Genomic DNA, 18,984 nt, shown 5'->3' on the forward strand with positions numbered 1-18,984 from the left:
CTGTTAATGCTTAAAGTATATTCATCCGGTTTTTTCTATGTATTTGTGTGTGCATGAATGGAAATATATTAACTGTTTGCAACCCAGTTTTAATAAACTTTGTTATAGAAAGTTATCTATATATATCTAATTGGGTTTACATATTCCACATTGTAATTCACTTTTTTCCTTAAGATCATAAACATCATCATTTTTAATAGCTACAAAATATTCCATTAAATGTTAGAACCATAATTAATAAATCCACCACTATTAGAAATTTAGGTTGTAACCAATTTTTAGTTATTATAAATAAAACAATGCACCTGTCTTCTGACAACCTTTTTCTTGAAGTGGTACTGTTTTGCTGAAAAAGCCAAACATCTCACAAACACAGTGAATTACATGTAATTACATGTAAAAGAGAATTACAATGAAACTCAATGTCCGAGTTTCCAGAGGATGTTGCAATCTCTTAGAGTGCCTGATGGCGCCTCTTCTGCTTTAGCTCACAAGCCTACCTATTGCATCAGTGGCAGACGGGGATTTGAATTAGAACCGGAATTCTCAGCTACCCAGAACCACCACCCTTGTCACTTTCCTGAGACACCATGAAGATTTAGTCACGTTTGGAAGTTTAAAATAAAAACTAAGATCATCATGAGCTTTGACAGTCAAGGCCATTTAATCCGAGATAAGTTTTAATACAAACATGTCTATAAGGGAAAAAGTACATTATTTAGGGCTTAGTTTCTTAGAATGAAGAGCCTGAGGAAATGGAGAAAATAGCTTTCAGGTGGGTAACAAATTGTCAAATTTTTTTCTTGATTTTCAAACCTTGAATTTTATTTGATTAGAAACAGTAACATATCATTAGTAGCATGACATGAAACAACTGGCTCTTCTCATGAGAATATCAGATTCAAGGAGAGGGTATAGCTCAGAGGGAGAGCACTAGACTGCAGATCAAGAATATCAGCTTCAGTTCAGCTGTCTTCATTTTAAAGATTTGAAAAGGGTCAAGAGAAAGGAAATTATTAAAATGTAAGAGAAGGTATCCAAAGCCCTACAAGCTACTATTTAAAGGAAGTGGTTGTTGAACTTGACTCAGAGTAGGTGCTCAGTATTTGCTGAATAGTAGAGATAAGAAAAAACTGACAATTAGCTGTGTGATTTTCAGGGGGATGGGAATCACTTAAGCTAGTGCCTTCATTTTAATTTGTGACGTCTACCACCTTTTCCAACTATTCAAACATAATGTAAGAAAAACACTGACCATTTTATTCTCTTTCGATAGAGAATGGACTTTCCCCATCAAAAAGGCTTCACTTGGAGCCACAGAGTTTGGTTTGGACTAAGAAAAATAATTTTATAATAATGATCAGATAATTGCAACAAGCTGCAGAGGGGACTTGTAGAAACTATATCCATAGAAACCTCCAAAAATAGTACAAACAAGGACAGTATAGGGATCCTATAGAAATAAAACCTCTTTCAAAAAACAGAAGGTAGACCAGATTTGATATTCAGGTCTTCCCTAGCTCTAGAAGGAAATGGAGTAGATTTTTGCATGTATACAATAAATTGCTGGTTTCTCAAGGTAGATTGAAGCTTGCTACTTACTGCTCAAATGAAAAGTACATATGATGTAAAATCAGGCGATAACAATCTGGCAACATTAGTGTGCCTACCATGTGCCAACCATGACTCAGGTAGACAATACCAACTTGGCCACTGTCAGAGACAGAACACTCAATGGGATGGATGGTAGGACTGAGATAACGTGATAATTCTCTTGGTGTTATATTCCTTCTTGCCATTTCTGGAAAAATCCAAGTCACAGAAACTACCCCATGGTGTTGATTCCTCCCAATAGTGACACAGAATCTCACTATTTCTTTGGTATGCCTCGTCACTCTTTAGTGTTCAGCACTGTTTACTATTCAGTCCATTCCATTCAACTTTTAAATATATATTATTTGTCAGGCACTTTACAAAGCACAAGAAATACCAAAAGCACTTGTGCTGCTGACTGATCCCTAGATTCTGTAAATGAACAGGTCTTCCCTCACTTCTTCTCATTCTCCCTCATGCAAAATACCTTACTATGTAAAAAGGATAGTCACGTTTCCCTTCACATAGAATCTGAGCATGGCTATGTCGTTTTTTTTTAAATATAGGGTATGGGAAAAAATAAAATCTAGCACAGGACAGGGACAAGTAATAATAATATAAATATGCTGACTCCTTGATTCTAACAACCAAACTATAAAATGGAAATCCTGTTTTGCTTAAAATCTCTATCCATACCATCGATTTTTTGCTTCCAATGCAGCACATAAACCCCCACTTTCGATAATTAGGAGAGTTATCTAAGTATGATAGCATTTCTTTCAAAACAAAGTTTAAGGGAATACGGAAAAGGTGAAACAGGGATAGTGAGCATTTCTCAGAAGCAGCAAATTCATGCTGGAAATAGGCCTCTTACCTTCAAAGAACTGCTGCAGGGCCTCATTTTCGCCTACCACATCCATGGTGCTGTGGTCCTAGTACTAGTTCCTCGTAAAACAATGGTTATCAGACCTCAGGAAGTAAGTACTGTCCTTTTGATTCGAAGCCTACGAATGCTCTTGAAAAATCATTTTCTTTTTATTGGAGCGAAGCATATCTTCGGCCATCAAATTGTGCCCAGAAAGACGGTTGAGTTTTCAAATGTGATTATAAAACTGGAAGGATATGCAACCATGCATTTTTTAAAAAAATTCATGAAGAGGGAAGAGGTAGCAAATTCATCTCTCTTAATATAGGCAACTGTTTCTACTCTGCTTTTCGTCTTTAAGGACCTTTGTCCTTAGTGACACATGTAATTACATAAATGGGCAATAAATACATAGTCTTATCTCTTATTTGTCCTTTTACACCAATATATTTATATCTCCACCTTCATCAACTAGATCCATTTAGCTACCACCAATAAAAGACACTTATTTTTTTAACCTAGAAAAAAGGGATAAATCAATATAATTACTTTCGATACCTATAGGTAATTTTAAAAGTCTTGTGCTAAGAAAGTTAGAATTTCTTAAGTATTTCCAAACTTACAGCAAAAACTTAAATTCCTTAATACATACCTGCTCCATTTCCTCTAGAGCCTATTTGCTTCCAAAGTATAAACCATAAAGTATGAGAAGTCTCTCTAACAAGCAACAAAAATTGCATTACCAATTTAATAATTCTTATAGCTGAGTCACTAGTAGCTGGATTCACTCCTAAATATAAAACCATACTCAAATAAATGTTTTGTTTTCACTGCTTAGCTTTGATTCATTTAATAATAGCCTAAGAAAATACAATTAGGAAATTAAATTATCCTTTCAGCCCCTTCCTTTTCTCTTTTTCCCAACTTTCTATTTGGAAAAAAAATAGAATAGTACCATAAAATATCTATATACTCTTCACCTACACTTACCAATTACTGACTCTCTCTTTCTCATATATATATATATATATATATATATATGAGACAGAGTGGTAGCAGTGGATATGGAGATGTGTGTGGATATGGATGTGTGATATATATATAAATAAATAAATATATAATTATATATTTATAATTATATATCTATAAATATGTAATTATATATAAATATATATGTAATTATATATTTGTTATTTTAATAAAAAATATATTTATATATATTTTTTATATATAAATATCTATTTTATATATATATAATTATATATATATTTCAAAAAATAGAAGGTAGACCAGATTTGATATTGATATGGAGAGAGATATATATATCTCCATATCCTTCCCTTGGCTGAACCACTTGAAAATAAGTTGGTGACATCTTGACATGTCACCCTTAAATAACCCAGTATGTGTCCCAACAATAAGGACATTTTCCCACACAATCACAATATCATTATTATACCAAAGAAATGTAATATTATCATCTCATATATAATTTTTGTATGCCTAGTATGGTGCAAGAGGAGATTCGAAAACAGGCTGAAGAAGAATGGTGGTAGTTTATTTCTAATTTTTATACATACATAATAGTTGTACATATTTATGTACCCTTAAATAACTCAGTATATGTGTACCAACAATAAGGACATTTTCCCACACAATCACAATATCATTATTATACCAAAGAAATGTAATATTATCATCTCATATATAATTTCTTCCAGTCTCCAAAATATTTTTTATGGTGTTTGATTTCTGATTAAGGATCCAATGGATGTCCATGCACTGCCTTTGGTTATGTCTTTTAAAATATAGAACAGTCCCCTTGTCATTTTGATTTGTGCTCTTCATGATTTTGACTTTTTTCTATAGTCCAGGCTCATTGCCTTGTAGAATAAGCCATTTTCCAAATTTGTCTATTGTTTCATTATTAGAATTAGTGACATAATTCCAAATATATATTTTAAAATTTTACACACATATACTGTTACTTGAAAAATGAGCAAACTAAGTTTAGCTTAGAAAAGAAAAGGTTTAGGAGCTTCTTTTGACAGTCACACTGGCCCTCAGATCTGTAAGTAAAATCATCAAGTTGTTTAAAGAAATGAATTTTCAACAATTGTGTGAAGCTGTCTGCTGGGTGCAGGAAATAAAAAGATGAATAAATAATAGTCCCTGCCCTCCATAAACTGAAATCTAGGGCATGAGAAAAACACAAGTGACTGTAACTCAGGGCAGACTGATAGCTGGAAAGATGTCTCAAGAGAACAGAGAAAGGAGAGTAATTGAATCTGGGAGGATCTGGAAAGGTGCCACAAAGAGCTAGGATGTGAATACACTTAAATAGTGGGTAGGTTTTTTTTAATTTTATTTTTTTAAATTAACAAATAATAATTGCCCATATTCATGGGGTACACAATGATACTTCCATACATATAACATGTAGTGATCAGATCAGGGTAATTAGCATATCCATCATCTCAAACATTTATCATTTCTTTATGTTGGAAGCATTCAACATCCTCCTTCCAGCTATTTGAAACTACACATTATTGTTAACTACAGTCATCCTACAGTGGTACAGGATATATAAAACAATAGGTATGTTTCTTAAAACATGAGCAATGGCTGGGAAGACAGAGAGCACAGGTACAGAGATTGTATGCCTAGTATGGTGCGAGAGGAGATTGGAAAACAGGCTGAAGAAGAATGGTGGTAGTTTATTTCTAATTTTTATGGATACATAATAGTTGTACATATTTATGGGGTACATATATTTTGATACAAACATACAATGTGTAATGATCAAATCAGGGTAATTGGGGTACCCATCACCTCAAACATTTATCATTTGTGTTGGGAAGATTCCAAACCCACTCCTTTATTGTGAAATATATAATAAATTATTGTTAACTGTATTTACTGTGTTGTGCTACCAAACACTGGACCATATTCCTTCTATATATTTTTGCACCCATTATCCAACCCCTCTTTATCCTCCCATCCCGCAACCCCCATTACCCTTCCCAGCCTCTGCTATCCTCCGTTGTATTCATCACCTATAGTGGTAGATTCTGAATGTAATTTGATTCCATGCATATTCATTCTAAGTGTATTTATTGCCAGTTTCTATCTGGGTGGGTGTGAGGCATGATACAATCCCATTTAACTTAGAGAGATCTCTGTGGCTGAATGTGTTGGCTGGGGCAATAACCAAAGTTTAAGCATTTTAAGAAGCTACTGCAAAATCCAGGTAGGCTGTAGTAAAGCCTGAAGTAAGGTGACGTAGAACAAAGCACTGGTTACTGGCTGGATGTAGGGAGCAAGGATGAAGTCAAATGTTTTTTTAAAGGATTTATATGCCTGTAGGTAAAATGTGAATTAAGATGCCTAAAACATGTAGCCTCTGGCTAACCCTAGACTCCAAGAGAAGCTCCCAGCCAAGTCTCCTGGAGGCCACCGGAAATAAGTCATCACACTATAATCCACTGCCAAGTAATGATTCTGGATCCCGTCTACCAATTCACCCACAGACTTCATGTTCTCAGCAGCACAGTGGTGTGACAGGAAGCATACTAGACATGAGATTTCATTTAATGGCCTGAGAAGCTAAGGTCAGAATTGGGGTTCCAAACTGAAATACTTCCAAGGCCTGCCAGATAAGTGAGTCAAGTACGTCCCTTAACCTTGGTGTTGAGACAATCCAGGGTGGTGGGCCATAGAGCAAACCCGGGAGTGCATACCCTGAGCAAGGGTGTAGCCACCCGACAGGTAGAGTCACTCAACTTCACCCAAGTGTTGTCATTCAAGAATGTGGGCTCAGTGTTGTCAAAACAGCACATTTTAAAAGAGCAGCTTGATATGCAGATTTTAGATTTCCTCATTTTTAAATGCTGGCAGTTGTTTAAAACCAAGAGGGACAAACAGAGAAATAAACCAAAACACTGTCAAGGACAAATAGCACATTGTATGAAAACACAATGGAGCCCACAAGATGCAACCTTGGTGCGGAGATCTGTGGAAAGTGAAGAGGATTGAGAAGGAAGTTGTTGGGAGGACTAGAAAATCTATTAATCAGAGTCAGAGCACTTCGCTAAGAGCACAATTCAGCTGGCGGAAATGGGATTTAAGTGGAAATTCCTCCCTCTCAGTGAATAACAAATATGATGCGTATTTCCCTGATTACGGTCTTTACGTCTCTTACATTTTCCAACTCTCTTGATATCCCCATTTTGCAGATTCGGTACAGAATCATCCTCTTGAATAGTAATCTAGTTTAGTTGTGGTTTCGGTTTGCTTTGGTATTGACATTTCCTAGAGAGCTCCAATGGACAAACAGATAAACGCTGACCTGCTGCGGTTAAGTCTGGGGATGTGGTGATGGGATCCCTGTATCCCTCGAGACTGTCCCTGAGACCTGTAGCTCTAGAATCTAATCCTCATGACCTCTGACGTTCCTCCAGAAGTAAACTGTGTGTGAACTTGTGCTCCCTTGAGAAGCTGCCTTGAGGAAGGGTTTCAATTCTTCTAATATTTTAGCAAGTTTACTCCTCTTCTACTTTTTTTTTTTAGTTTTGCAAATTTTCATGAAGTTTTTAAAAGCTGACTTTCATTGTTATTTCTCTGTTAACAACTACCACTATGAAAACTTGACTCTATTTAGAGTTTGGGTTTTCTTTTTTCTCTTTTTTTTTTTTTTTTTTTTTGAGACGGAGTTTCATTCTTGTTGCCCAGGTGGAGTGCAATGGCGCGATCTCTACTCACCACAACCTCTGCCTCCCGGGTTCAAGTGATTCTCTTGCCTTAGCCTCTCAAGTAGCTGGGATTACAGGCAAGTGCCATCACGCCTGGCTAATTTTGTGTTTTTAGTAGAGACAGGGTTTCTCCATGTTGCTCACGCTGGTCTCGAACTCCCAACCTCAGGGGATCCGCCCGCCTCAGCCAAAGTGCTGCGATTACAGGCATGAGCCACTGCCCCCGGCCAGTTTGCTTTTTTTTTTTTCTAAATGCAATGGGAAGCCACTAAAAGGGCTTTAAGCAGGAAAGTGACATTATCTGGTTTTCATTTTATAAAGATCCCTGTGGCTGCCGTCAGTGATTGTAGGAGGGCAGGAGTGGATGCAAGGACAGCAGACATTAGTGCAGGAGTTCAGGTAAAAGATGGTAATAGCTTGGACAGAGTGGTAGCAGTGGACATGGAGGGAAGTGGACAGATTCAAGATGTCTCGGAGACAGCTGATGGAATTTGCTGACAACTAGATTAGGAGTGACAATGACAAATAAAGGAACCTAGAATAAGACCCAGAATTTTGCTTAAGCAACTGAGAATTCAGCCATGGCAGATTTGTTAAGCACAAAAGTTAAACACAAATACAAATTCATATAGCATTGGACTCTCTTAAGCAGTGTCTTATAGGAAAAACATTTTATCTAGGGAAAAATGCAACAACAAAAACCTTTGAAAACAAAAGCCTATGAACAAAAGCAGACCTGTTTTAGGCTCTGGATGCACAAAACAAACACACAGAATTCTTGTGGTGGCGATGGGAGGAAGTGAAGAGGTAACAGGTTGCAAGTTATTTTAAGGACTAAGACCCAATGTTCAGAAACCAAATCTTGTTCTTCCAGTGTGGATGCTTAGTCAAAGACTGTAAATTGTCTTCAAGCTGAGAGAAACCATGAAGAAAGAGTGGCGACCTACTTGACCTTCCGTTTTTGGGAGCCAAACCTAGACCAGAATGTAGGTCTGAGTGACTCCCAATCCAGAGCTGTCTCCATTAGGCCAGGCTCTCACCCCAGCTCCAAACCAATTTCTAAAAACTTGTCCAAGAGTCTTCCTCTTCTTTAGAATTGGTAATCTTGGCAATTAAATTCAGTGTAGAAACACTCTCCTGAACATAATCAGCATGCTGGTTCTTCCTTTTCTGTTGCCTTGCTCTTCCTAACAGCTCCTCCTTTCATCTTTGCAGGCTTCTTCTCGGCCACAGGAACTCAGGGCTCAGTGCTGTACTTCATCTCCAAAGTGTATCTAAAGCGCCCATCTGATCCCATGGCTAACTACTCCCCAGATTATCTCCTGGACTGACCTTACTGATTTAGACTTGTATATCCAATACCTACTTAACATATCCACTTTGATGCTCAGTGGGCACCTCACACTTGATGTGTCAAACACTGAATTTCTGTCTCTGTTATGCACGTACCCAAACTTTCCCCCACCATGTATTTCCCCTTCTCAATAAACTGCAATAGCTCAAGTCAAAAGCCTAAGATTCAGACCTGAATTCTTTCCTTTCCTCTCTCTCAAATCCAATTCATCAACAATCTTGTTACCTTTTATTTTTTGTTTTGGAATGAAGGCACATATAACTGGGCTAATAATAATGCTTGATTCATAATTAATCACCGATGTTCCATGCATAACTCTCTTATTCATTTGTCATGCATTTATTTTATTTTTGAATTTTTTTTAGAGACAGGCATGGTCTCACTACGTTGCCCAGGTTGGAATATAGTAGCTATCACAGGTGAAATCATAGCACACTACAGCCTTGAACTCCTGGCCTCAAGGGATCTTCCCATCTCAGACTCCCAAGTAGCTGGGACTATAGGCACCCACCACTACACCCAGCTCATGTACTTACTTTTAATGACAAATGAACCACCCCAAAACCCACCACCTCACCCACGGACTAAAACACTACCAGTGACTTACTCATAGATTTGTTCCTCCTCTACCTCTCCCACACCCAGAGGTAACACTATCTTGAACTTTATTACTACTTTTTAAAAGTTTTGTCACGTATGACAATGCCTAAACAGCTGTTCAGTTTTAGTTGTTCTTGACTTTTATGAGAAAAGTATGTTATATATAGTTTTCTCAGAATTGCTTTTTCGTTCTGAGTTATTGTGCTTCAAGTAGCTGGTATTCATTCATTTTGCTGCCATGTAATCGTCATTCATTCTGTGAACACATTACACCTTCCTACAAATGGACGTTGTAATTTATTCCAGAACATTCTTATATGTGTGATCTGGGGAACTTTGTGCAAGCATTTCTCAAGCATATACTGAGAAGTGAAATAGCTGACCCATGGGTATACACTTTTTTTTAAGATATGATCTTACTCTGTGACCCAGGATAGAGTGCAGTGGCACAATCATGATTCACTGCAGCCTCAACCTCCTGGGCTTAAGCAATCCTCCCACCTCAGCTTCCCAAGTAGCTAAGACCACAGGCATGCACCACCATGCCCAGCTAATTAAAAAAAGTTTTATACAGATGTGGTCTGCCTGTGTTGCCCAAGCTGATCTTGAACTCTTGGGCTCAAGTGATCCTCCTACCTCAGCCTCCCAAAGAAGAGGCATGAGCCACTGGGCCTGGCCCAACTTTTCTAGTTAACGGTTTTTCACAGTAGATATGCCAATTGATAACCCCACCCCCATCAGCAACCCTCTCCAAAACTTGACTTTATTGTTTCATTTTTGCCAATCGAATGAATTTGAACATGTCATTGTCATCTTGATTTACATTTTCCTGACTGAGAGATGAAAATCCTCTTAATATGCTTATTGGCCAATATGCACTTCTAACTGTGTGGAAGGCCTGGTTCAGTCTTCTGCCTATTTTTCTGTGACACTGTCCTTTTTTGTTGGTTTGTAGAATTTCTGTATACATTCTTTATACTAAGCTATTACTGGTTATAAATGTTGCAGATATCACTTCACAGTTTGTAGTTTGGCTTTATTTTTTTTGAGAGACAAGGTCTCCCTATGTTGCCCAAGTTGGACTTCAACTCCTGGGCTCAAGCAATCTTCCCACCTCATCCTCCCAAGTTGATGGACACAATGTGTGTGTGTGTGTGTGTGTGTAACGGAGTCTCCCTATTTTGTGTGTGTGTAATGGAGTCTCCCTATTTTGTGTGTGTGTGTGTGTGTAACGGAGTCTCCCTATTTTGTGTGTGTGTGTATGTGTGTGTAACGGAGTCTATTTTGTGTGTGTGTGTGTGGAAACGAAGTCTCCCTATTTTGTGTGTGTGTGTGTGTATGTGTGTGTAACGGAGTCTATTTTGTGTGTGTGTGTGTGGAAACGAAGTCTCCCTATTTTGTGTGTGTGTGTGTGTGTGTAAACGGAGTCTCCCTATTTTGCCCAGGTCCGTCTCGAACTCCTGGGCTCAAGCGGCTCAAGTAATCCTTCTGCCTCTGACTCCCAAAGTGCTGGGATTACAGGTATGAGACACAATGCCTAACCACGGATGCACAATTTCTAAATTAAGAATTTATAATATAGCGTAACTTATTTTCTTTTATAGTTATCTTCTATGTTTTTTTTTTCTGCTTCCAGTTTAAGAAGTTCTTCCTAAAAGGAGTAGGATCAGGAAGATAATCACTTACATTTTCTAAATATATTTCAATTACATTTTAATCTATAATTCCACATATATTTTCTACATCAAGTCATCATCCTGTTGTATTAATTTTAAAGAGCATGTTTCTAGTGCATAAGGTTGAAAAGCATTCTTCCCCTTATAGATTACTAAAGATTTATTATTAATGGGTGTAATGATTTTCTTTAGTCTTACTTTTTATTTATCCTTTTTCAGTCATCCACAAACTTTTTCTGAGTATTTGATTACCTTTCTTTCAAATCTCTTACAGCATCTCCTGGATTTGTTTCTCTTTTTATTTGGGTACTTTCTCCAAAAGTGGTTTTAGTTTGTATAGGAAAATCTTCTGAAGCCTGGATGGTACATATTCTTATTAATGCCCTCACATTAGAATAACTATTTTCAGAACATAAAATTCTAGGTTCAAAGTTTTTTTCATGTTCAATTTCACATTCTTGAGCTGGGTGTGGTAATGATGGTTACCACGCCCAGTATGTTATGTTACCATAACATACTCCAATGTCCTTTTGTCTGTGGGCTCCCACCCAACCTGGTGGCCGAAGTCACCTACAGGTAAGATTGACCAAACCTCTAAACAGAACTGAAAAAAATGTTATCTTCAGAAAACCAGCTCTCTTATACACTGCTGCTGTGAATACACATTGATTAACTTTTCTGGATGGCAATCTAGCAACGCAGATCAAACATTTAAAAATACATATATATACACATATAAATACACATATATATATATCGACACAACAATTTTATCTCCAGGCATCCACAAGAAAGAACTCAACTGTTCAAAAGTGCACAGATAAGGATACTCGTCAAGCATTATAATATGAAAAATAAACTGAAAACCACCTCATCTCCAAACACAATTAAATTATGTTAAAATTCCATAAACAGGGATTAGGATGTGTAGGTTTACCCAAAGGAAAATGTATTTAATGTTTAGGTTTAAAAAGCAAAAAAAAAAAAAAAAAGCCTACTTTTTGTTTCAAAAATATGCATATGTAAGTAGAAAATATCTGAAAGCTGAAAGGCTACTCTCCAAAAATATTAACAGCAGCTTTCTCTAAACAGAGACTAAAGTGGTTTCTCATTTTTTCTTTTTGCTGTTCTATACTTATTATATTTCTACCACAAACCTCTTGTTATAATTTCTCCAGTAGAGTCAGTTTTACAATTTGGAATGCAGAGGTCAAGTGGTTCTATGATCAGTGTATACTTTACATGTACCATTCTTTCAACCTACACCCCTTTAAACCCCTTTGACACACATCAAACTCATTTATGTCTATGTCCCTCCAACGTCAATATAGTGGTTAACACATATAAAACATGAATATACTACATCAAGACGCTCAGGAATACATCTCTGGGATACAATTTGACTGCCTTCTATTATATTTTAATGAATCACCAAAATAAAGGGGTTCTTTCAATTACAGAGAGCAGAATAATTAAAATAGTAACTTTCAAACTTCGTAGCAGCAGAAGTATTTCTTCAAATATAATCTTTTTGAAACCCAATATAGAAAACAGACAAAAATAAAGCCATTCTAGAGGTGGGGGCCTTGGAAAGTGAGTGCTGTCCACTCAGACGTCTTCTTTGCCTCTCACAAGGAAGGAAGCTACTGTGTAGTTTGAAAATTACTATTTAATACATTCTGCTAACCCTAAATGCCATGTCAGAGCTAGAAGAGAAAATGTACACACATTCAATCTAACATTTATTTATTTCAGGGTTTTTTTTTTGCAACTATAAATTACATTCACTAGTACACCTGTAATCCTTCATAGTGTATTCAACTAAAGAATAAGCAAACACAGCATAGATCAGTTTAAAAGAAATCATGGTACTTCTTAGAGCAATTTGCAAAAGGGGAAAAAAGTCTTAGGCCCACTCCTTGGAAATAAATATCAAGTAACCATAAAAATATTCAGCCATTTTTCAGTTATTCAGAGAGTTCAGGCATGGTCCCACGCAGAACATCAGAGTTCCTCTTTGAAATAACCCAGCTTTGCCAATGACATCTCTTTTCTCAACTGCATAACTTCCCAAAACATCTGATCAACTATACAAATAGAAAAGAGAGATATTTAAATCATAAAATACCATCTTCATTATTTTTAATGTTTCACTGAAAACTTAAGTTAGCTGAAATGTCAATTGCATCAACTGCGTATTTCCTAAAGATGTACCTACATTTTTTCAATAATTCACGTAAGCTTTTCCACAGACTTGTGACCATCCCAGTTTTATCAATAAAGCAAGTCACCAGTTTTGTCACAATTATTCGTTAAATATATCAGAGACGATTTAGCCCTAGAAAAGGTAGACATCCAGCATCCTGAGTAAATGTCAATGCTGTCACCTTCATGGAGTACACTCAATGCTCAATTATTCGAGTTATTCTCTAACTTATGAATCTTCTTGCTCTAGTTTGTTATATCATGGCCATTTTACTCTTCATTAACACTAACAGAGGGTGAAGGGGAAAAAAAGAAAACAAGACAATCCAGAAAACTCAGTAACACTGTTTGTGAGTAATAACAGAAAGGTTTTGCATATGGCTCAAATTAGAAATAAAAATGCATGTGGAAGATGAATTGTAAATTCAATTACCTACACTTTTGTAAGTTCCCACTCTAAGTGGAAAAATGTTGGCTCCTTATTTCAGACAATAAAAGGTCTTCGTTTGATATATGATTAGATTATATTCATTTAGATCAATGGTTCTCAATCATGGAAGATTCCACCACTACCACTACCACCACTTCTCATCCCTGGCCACTCCAGGGTACATTTGGCAATGAATAGAGACATTTTTCACTGTCCCCTCTCAGGGGTGCTACAGGTATCTAATGAGTAAAAGCTAGGGATGCTATTAAACATCCTACAAATGCACAAGACAGTCCCCCACGACAAAGAATTATCCAGCTCAAAATGTCACTAGTACCAAGGTCAAGAAATTCTGCTTTAGATTTAGCTGCCCTAAATCTTTTGTTGGCACAAGGCACATATAATAAACAGATTTTAAGACTAATACCTGTTTACAACAAACACACATAGTAAATGATGTGTACTAAATATCATAAAGTGGAAGAGTGATAGAAACCAGAGAAGATATACTACTTTTATCATCATCACCCTCACCATTCATTACTCGCAACACTTTCTTTCTATTTTCATAAAGTAAATTATCTTTCTGTCTGTCCTACAAGCTTCTCATTTAAACAAACAGAAAAATATTATATTCTTGGCAATTATATTTAACATAAATTTTCTGTTATTTGGCTTAAATTATATTATCCATCTACAGATATTCAAAAATATTTCAGTTTTATTAAAGTCAAAAAAAGTATTATACAGTTTAAAGACTGTATGTTATTAAGTCTTTTGAAATTCAACATTAATTAGGTTATCAGGTTATTAGGTTAACAGGTTTTATCCCTATTGTTTTAGGCATTAAAATCCAACTATATGGGATTTTAAAGAAATATGACATTTTTCAACATACCAGACCTTGAGAAAGGCTAAACTAAGTTTTTATCAGCATGACTAACTTCTCCATAGAATTAAGATTCACTGGTTTACATGATTGAAAGATGGTAGGCTTCTACCAGTGTTTGAGCAAGATAATATTTTCAGTGCCTAAAAAATATAAACAGGGAAATTTCATAAAACTTTAAATACAAACTGGCATAGACTTGTCTCTAGCCCAGTATCTGCTATTTTCATTTTTATGCAATCATTTGTGCTCGAGAGATACTGCTTTGGAGTTGTCAGGCCATATTAGTTTTTATGCCTGATATTTAAGATATTTAGCTATAAAGCCATATAAAATTGTATTAAAAATATTAACACACTTGCATGAGGTTGCTTCTCCTGGATATATCACCTGCATGTTTCTGCTGATTTAGAATATGGCAATCTTTATTCCATTCAGAATTATCCTCATGACTACTTTATTAATTCACACGCAAAAAATAGAAAATACAGGGAAAACTTAATTGTGAGCTCCATCATGGTTTCCATCAATTAAAATAAATCTGACCACTTCGCCGCCCTCATTTTCATCTCTTAAAGAGTCAATTCAATGAGCTTGGAACTCTCTTCTCATTTATCATCTGGTTTATTATACACCACTTAGGAGTTAAAACTGACCCTGCTTAAAATTCAAAATTAAGAGTAAAATGAGGCAAATAAAATAATTAAACACAGTATTTTTCTAAAAGACATTTGTTCCCAAATTCGCCACAAATTTTATTAGAACTATATATGGGATTCAACATAAATGTACCAACAATAAAGCTGATAAGAGCATTACTACTACGTCCTATACTTTTTGCTGAACTTTTATGTAAAGATTTATACTGAATCAAGAACACTCACCATCCTGCTGTTTCACGAGTCCCTGCTGAATGTATCGAATGTATGTAAAAAAGTTACATACAGAAGTGATCTAGGCCAAACGGAGAAAATGTCATGAATGGTCAAATGTCTCATATCAAAGCAAGCTTTATTAAAATTCATGGTTAAGTCACTTACCCTGTATCTGCAAAAAGGAGAAATATAATAATAGTTGCTTGAGTCCCCTAATTTAATTCTGTGTTTACAGGACTTACTCTGGCCAGTGAGAGCACATTTTCTGTGAAATAATGATAAATTTCAGTTTTTTGAAATTAAAAGCATTTGCCCCTACCTTCTGTACAAGTTACCTATTCATTCAATTAGATGACAAATATTTGAGAAGCTACTGTGTACCAGGCACAGTTCTAGATGCTGGGCTACAGTGATGAAACGGACAAAGACTATGCCCTTGTGAGACTTACATTCTATTAATAGTATAAGTTTAATGCCATAATATTAACCATGATTCTAGAAACAGAAACTAGGTGTTTTCCATATATGTCCCATCCTGGAACAAATTTACAAATGAGTAATCAGCTGCAGGACAGCTCTCAGCTTTCCATCAGGATTTCAACTTCTCAGTTGAAAATATCCTCATGATGACTGTTCAAGTCTCAAAGCATGTTACGGATAGCTTGCAGGGTAATAGTTTCCAGATGGGGTATTTGTTTATTTGGTTGGTTGGTTGGTTGCTATATTTGCATTTAATGTGGGACCTAGGGAGAAGTACAAAGGAATAAGCCACCTTATAAAAATACTGAATCTTAACAATCATATAACAAGTTCACTAAATTTCACACCAGCCTTTCTATTTGCATGACAAAAGCTAAAATTTTATATGAGGGCTTTCTGGCTGGGATTAGGCTATCAGCCTCTTGAGGGCAGGGACTTTGATTCATCTTTAAATGCCTGGCACCAGGCATGTGCCTGGCACACAGCACACATTCAATGACTGCTGAATGAGTAATGAGCCATCTGTTACCCTATGGCTCTATGAGATAAGGCTGGCATGTCTATCAGGCCAGACTTGCAGCAGCCCAGCTGTCACCCTCCTAAGCTAGGAACCTGGCTCAATACAACTATCACTCCCCATCAATGCAAAATTAGCATAGCTCTAAGTAAAGTAAGAGGCCAATAGCATTTTATATGACAGTACAAATTACATAGTAAATATATTAAATAACATTACATTTTAGCGATACTTACAAGAAATATAATACAAATGTGACTTTATATTAAGAAAACACACAACAATGTGTATTTGAAACAGGGTAATTTTTCAGGAGGGGGTAATTCAAATCACTAACCAATTCCTATCTTTTTTCAAATATTTCTTTGTTTCTTTATTAGCAAATTCCTTTAATGATCTGTAACAATATTTAAAAGCACTAACTACTAGTTTGGGGAGGATAGAAGATCTAGAAATTTAAAGCAGAGAGTGTTGGAAGTCTGTGGAACTTCCAAAAGTATAATTTGCACAAGAGGAAAATGTGCCATCAAGTTGCTAAAAACCAATTTATACACGATTCTTCCGGAAACAGGAAACAGACATATGCCTGCTGGTCTACTATTCAGCCTAACTTTGAAAGGGATCTGGTAAGGCGGCTTTAAGTATCAACTTTTAAAATAATAAGTGTTTCTTTTTTTAACTTGTAAATTCAGGAGTACACATGCAGGGTGTGCAGGTTTATTAAATAGGTAAACATGGGTCATGAGGGTTTGTTGTATGTATTATTTCATCACCCAGGTATTAAGCCTAGTATCCACTATTCTTCCTGATATTTTCCCTCTTCCCATCCTCCACCTTTCCATGGGCAACAGTGTGTGTTGTTCCCTTCTATGCGTCCATGTGTTCTCATGCAACACATAAGCTCCCACTTATAAGTGAGAACACGTGGCATTTGGTTTTATCTTCCTACATTAGTTTGCTAAGGATAATGGCCTCTAGCTCCAGCCATGTCCCTGCAAAGGACATGATCTCGTTCTGTTTTTATGGCTGTATAGTATTCCATAGTGTATAGTGTTTCTTAAAAGATCTCATTTCTAAGCCATTTTGTAAACTAGACACACCTAATATATTTTTAGTTAAGCCAGGATTCAATGCGAATAGACCTTTGACCTCCAACTCCATTTTTTTTTTCGAACATGCTACACTACATTAATAAATCTCTATAATTCTAGTCCCAAGATTTCAAATACTTGTTTGCCATTTTCATGTGACGATGTCAGCATGTTTAAATCTAGACCTATAATCTTCTTCCACAAACCAAAGCCTTTTCTATTAATTTCCACAATCACTTCAAATCAGTCTTCCAGTCAGACATCTCTAACTCCTTTCTCCTTTACCCATCACCCCACCCCAATCTAACTTTTCTTTCTTAAAATCTGTCACATCTTCCCTTTCCTCTGCATACACTCACCATCCTTTGAACACACTTTGATTTCTTGTTTCTAGGTCTTCAGTTGTATATACTGCTCTTTATCCAAATTACTCTTATGCTTCAAAAACCTAAACCAAATCTCCCTCCTTTCAAGAAGAGTACCTAATCATAGTATGAATAATCTTGTCTTCCTCAAAATTCCTACAGCGCTGTGCCACTCATTTAGTCATTATCTTCACACTGTAGCTTACAAGAGCCATGGCCAGAGCCATACTTCACATAGTTTTTTCCATATGATATGCATCACCTTGGTTTCTGGCCCCATTCCCACAAGCACAATATCCTTAAACTTTGTAAACTGTTCTCTAAATCTAAACTATAATTATTTTACTAAAATACTTTAAATGCACTTTAATTTGATATCCCCATTTGTTATCATTTGATGATATTTGCACATATATGTGTGATATATAATGCAAGCACAAATTTTAAATTCTACAATAAAATCAGTTGTATGCTATATTTAAAATGAGGCGTGACACAGACCTTAAACATATGAAAACTGCTATGATTAAATTTAATTCTCCATATTTGGGGTGGAATGATCAGAATAAAAATACTTGGGTGTTTGTAGAATTTAAGAATGTAAATTCTTTCCCTAAAATTCAGAGGCCACTGTTACACAGGTGTGGCTTGAGGGAGCGAGGTGGACGTGTGGCTCCCAAAACAAATATATGACAAGGAACCCTCCAACAAATGATCACCTAAATAACAACATTCTGTAATCTTGCTGAGAATGTAACGTGCATAACAGGGAACAGAAACAAGCACACAGTTCCTACAACAGCTTTAACACAGACCTATTAGTTCATCTCAACCAGTCTTTTCCTTTTCTGGCTTCAGAATAACCCTGACAGCAGTCAGTTACACTTTCTATGAGCTCTCTCAGGCTTTCTAGTCTCCTATATTGATCTGGCTCTATGTACTTAATAAGCATCTTTCTCAAAAGCTTTCCGAGTAATTTTTTAAACAGAAGCCAAGACACAATTATGCCATGGTTTTAGGCAAAACCTTTCACCGTTGCCAGATGTTTTAAGCACTGTTGGTTTCAGTCATTCCTCCTCATAGGACTGGATGGAAAAAGTCTGCCCTGCTATGAAATGTGGGAGTCTTATCTCTGAAGATTTATAATTCTCAAGTAAGATTCATATATGAAAGACAAAACTGATTATTTATTAAAGTGAGAATCCTTTATAAACACAATATAAAAGGAGAAATCTCATCAAGTCTTTTTGGTACACTGTTTTCATGATTGATAAGACTTACTCTAACTCAGTA

The 18,984-nt window shown here is 36.2% G+C and overlaps 1 protein-coding gene across 5 annotated transcripts in view; it reads right to left on the reverse strand.

Annotated features, from left to right (window-relative positions):
* Positions 1 to 11,591: 11,591 nt before the first annotated feature.
* Positions 11,592 to 18,984, reverse strand: part of RAB3I (RAB3A interacting protein) — a 65,554-nt gene continuing 58,161 nt past the window's right edge. For all 5 annotated transcript variants that reach the window (XM_011727182.3, XM_011727181.3, XM_011727184.2 and 2 more), the window contains 3 exons: positions 15,404 to 15,503; positions 15,248 to 15,317; positions 11,592 to 12,926 (listed from right to left, as the gene is read on the reverse strand). In XM_011727182.3, coding sequence (XP_011725484.1) covers positions 12,844 to 12,926; positions 15,248 to 15,317; positions 15,404 to 15,503 — 253 coding nt within the window. In that variant the 3' untranslated portion in view covers positions 11,592 to 12,843. The remainder of the gene's footprint in view (positions 12,927 to 15,247; positions 15,318 to 15,403; positions 15,504 to 18,984) is intronic.

The sequence above is a fragment of the Macaca nemestrina genome, chromosome 10, assembly GCF_043159975.1.
Source record: "Macaca nemestrina isolate mMacNem1 chromosome 10, mMacNem.hap1, whole genome shotgun sequence".
In the NCBI taxonomy this organism is placed as follows: Eukaryota; Metazoa; Chordata; class Mammalia; order Primates; family Cercopithecidae; genus Macaca; species Macaca nemestrina.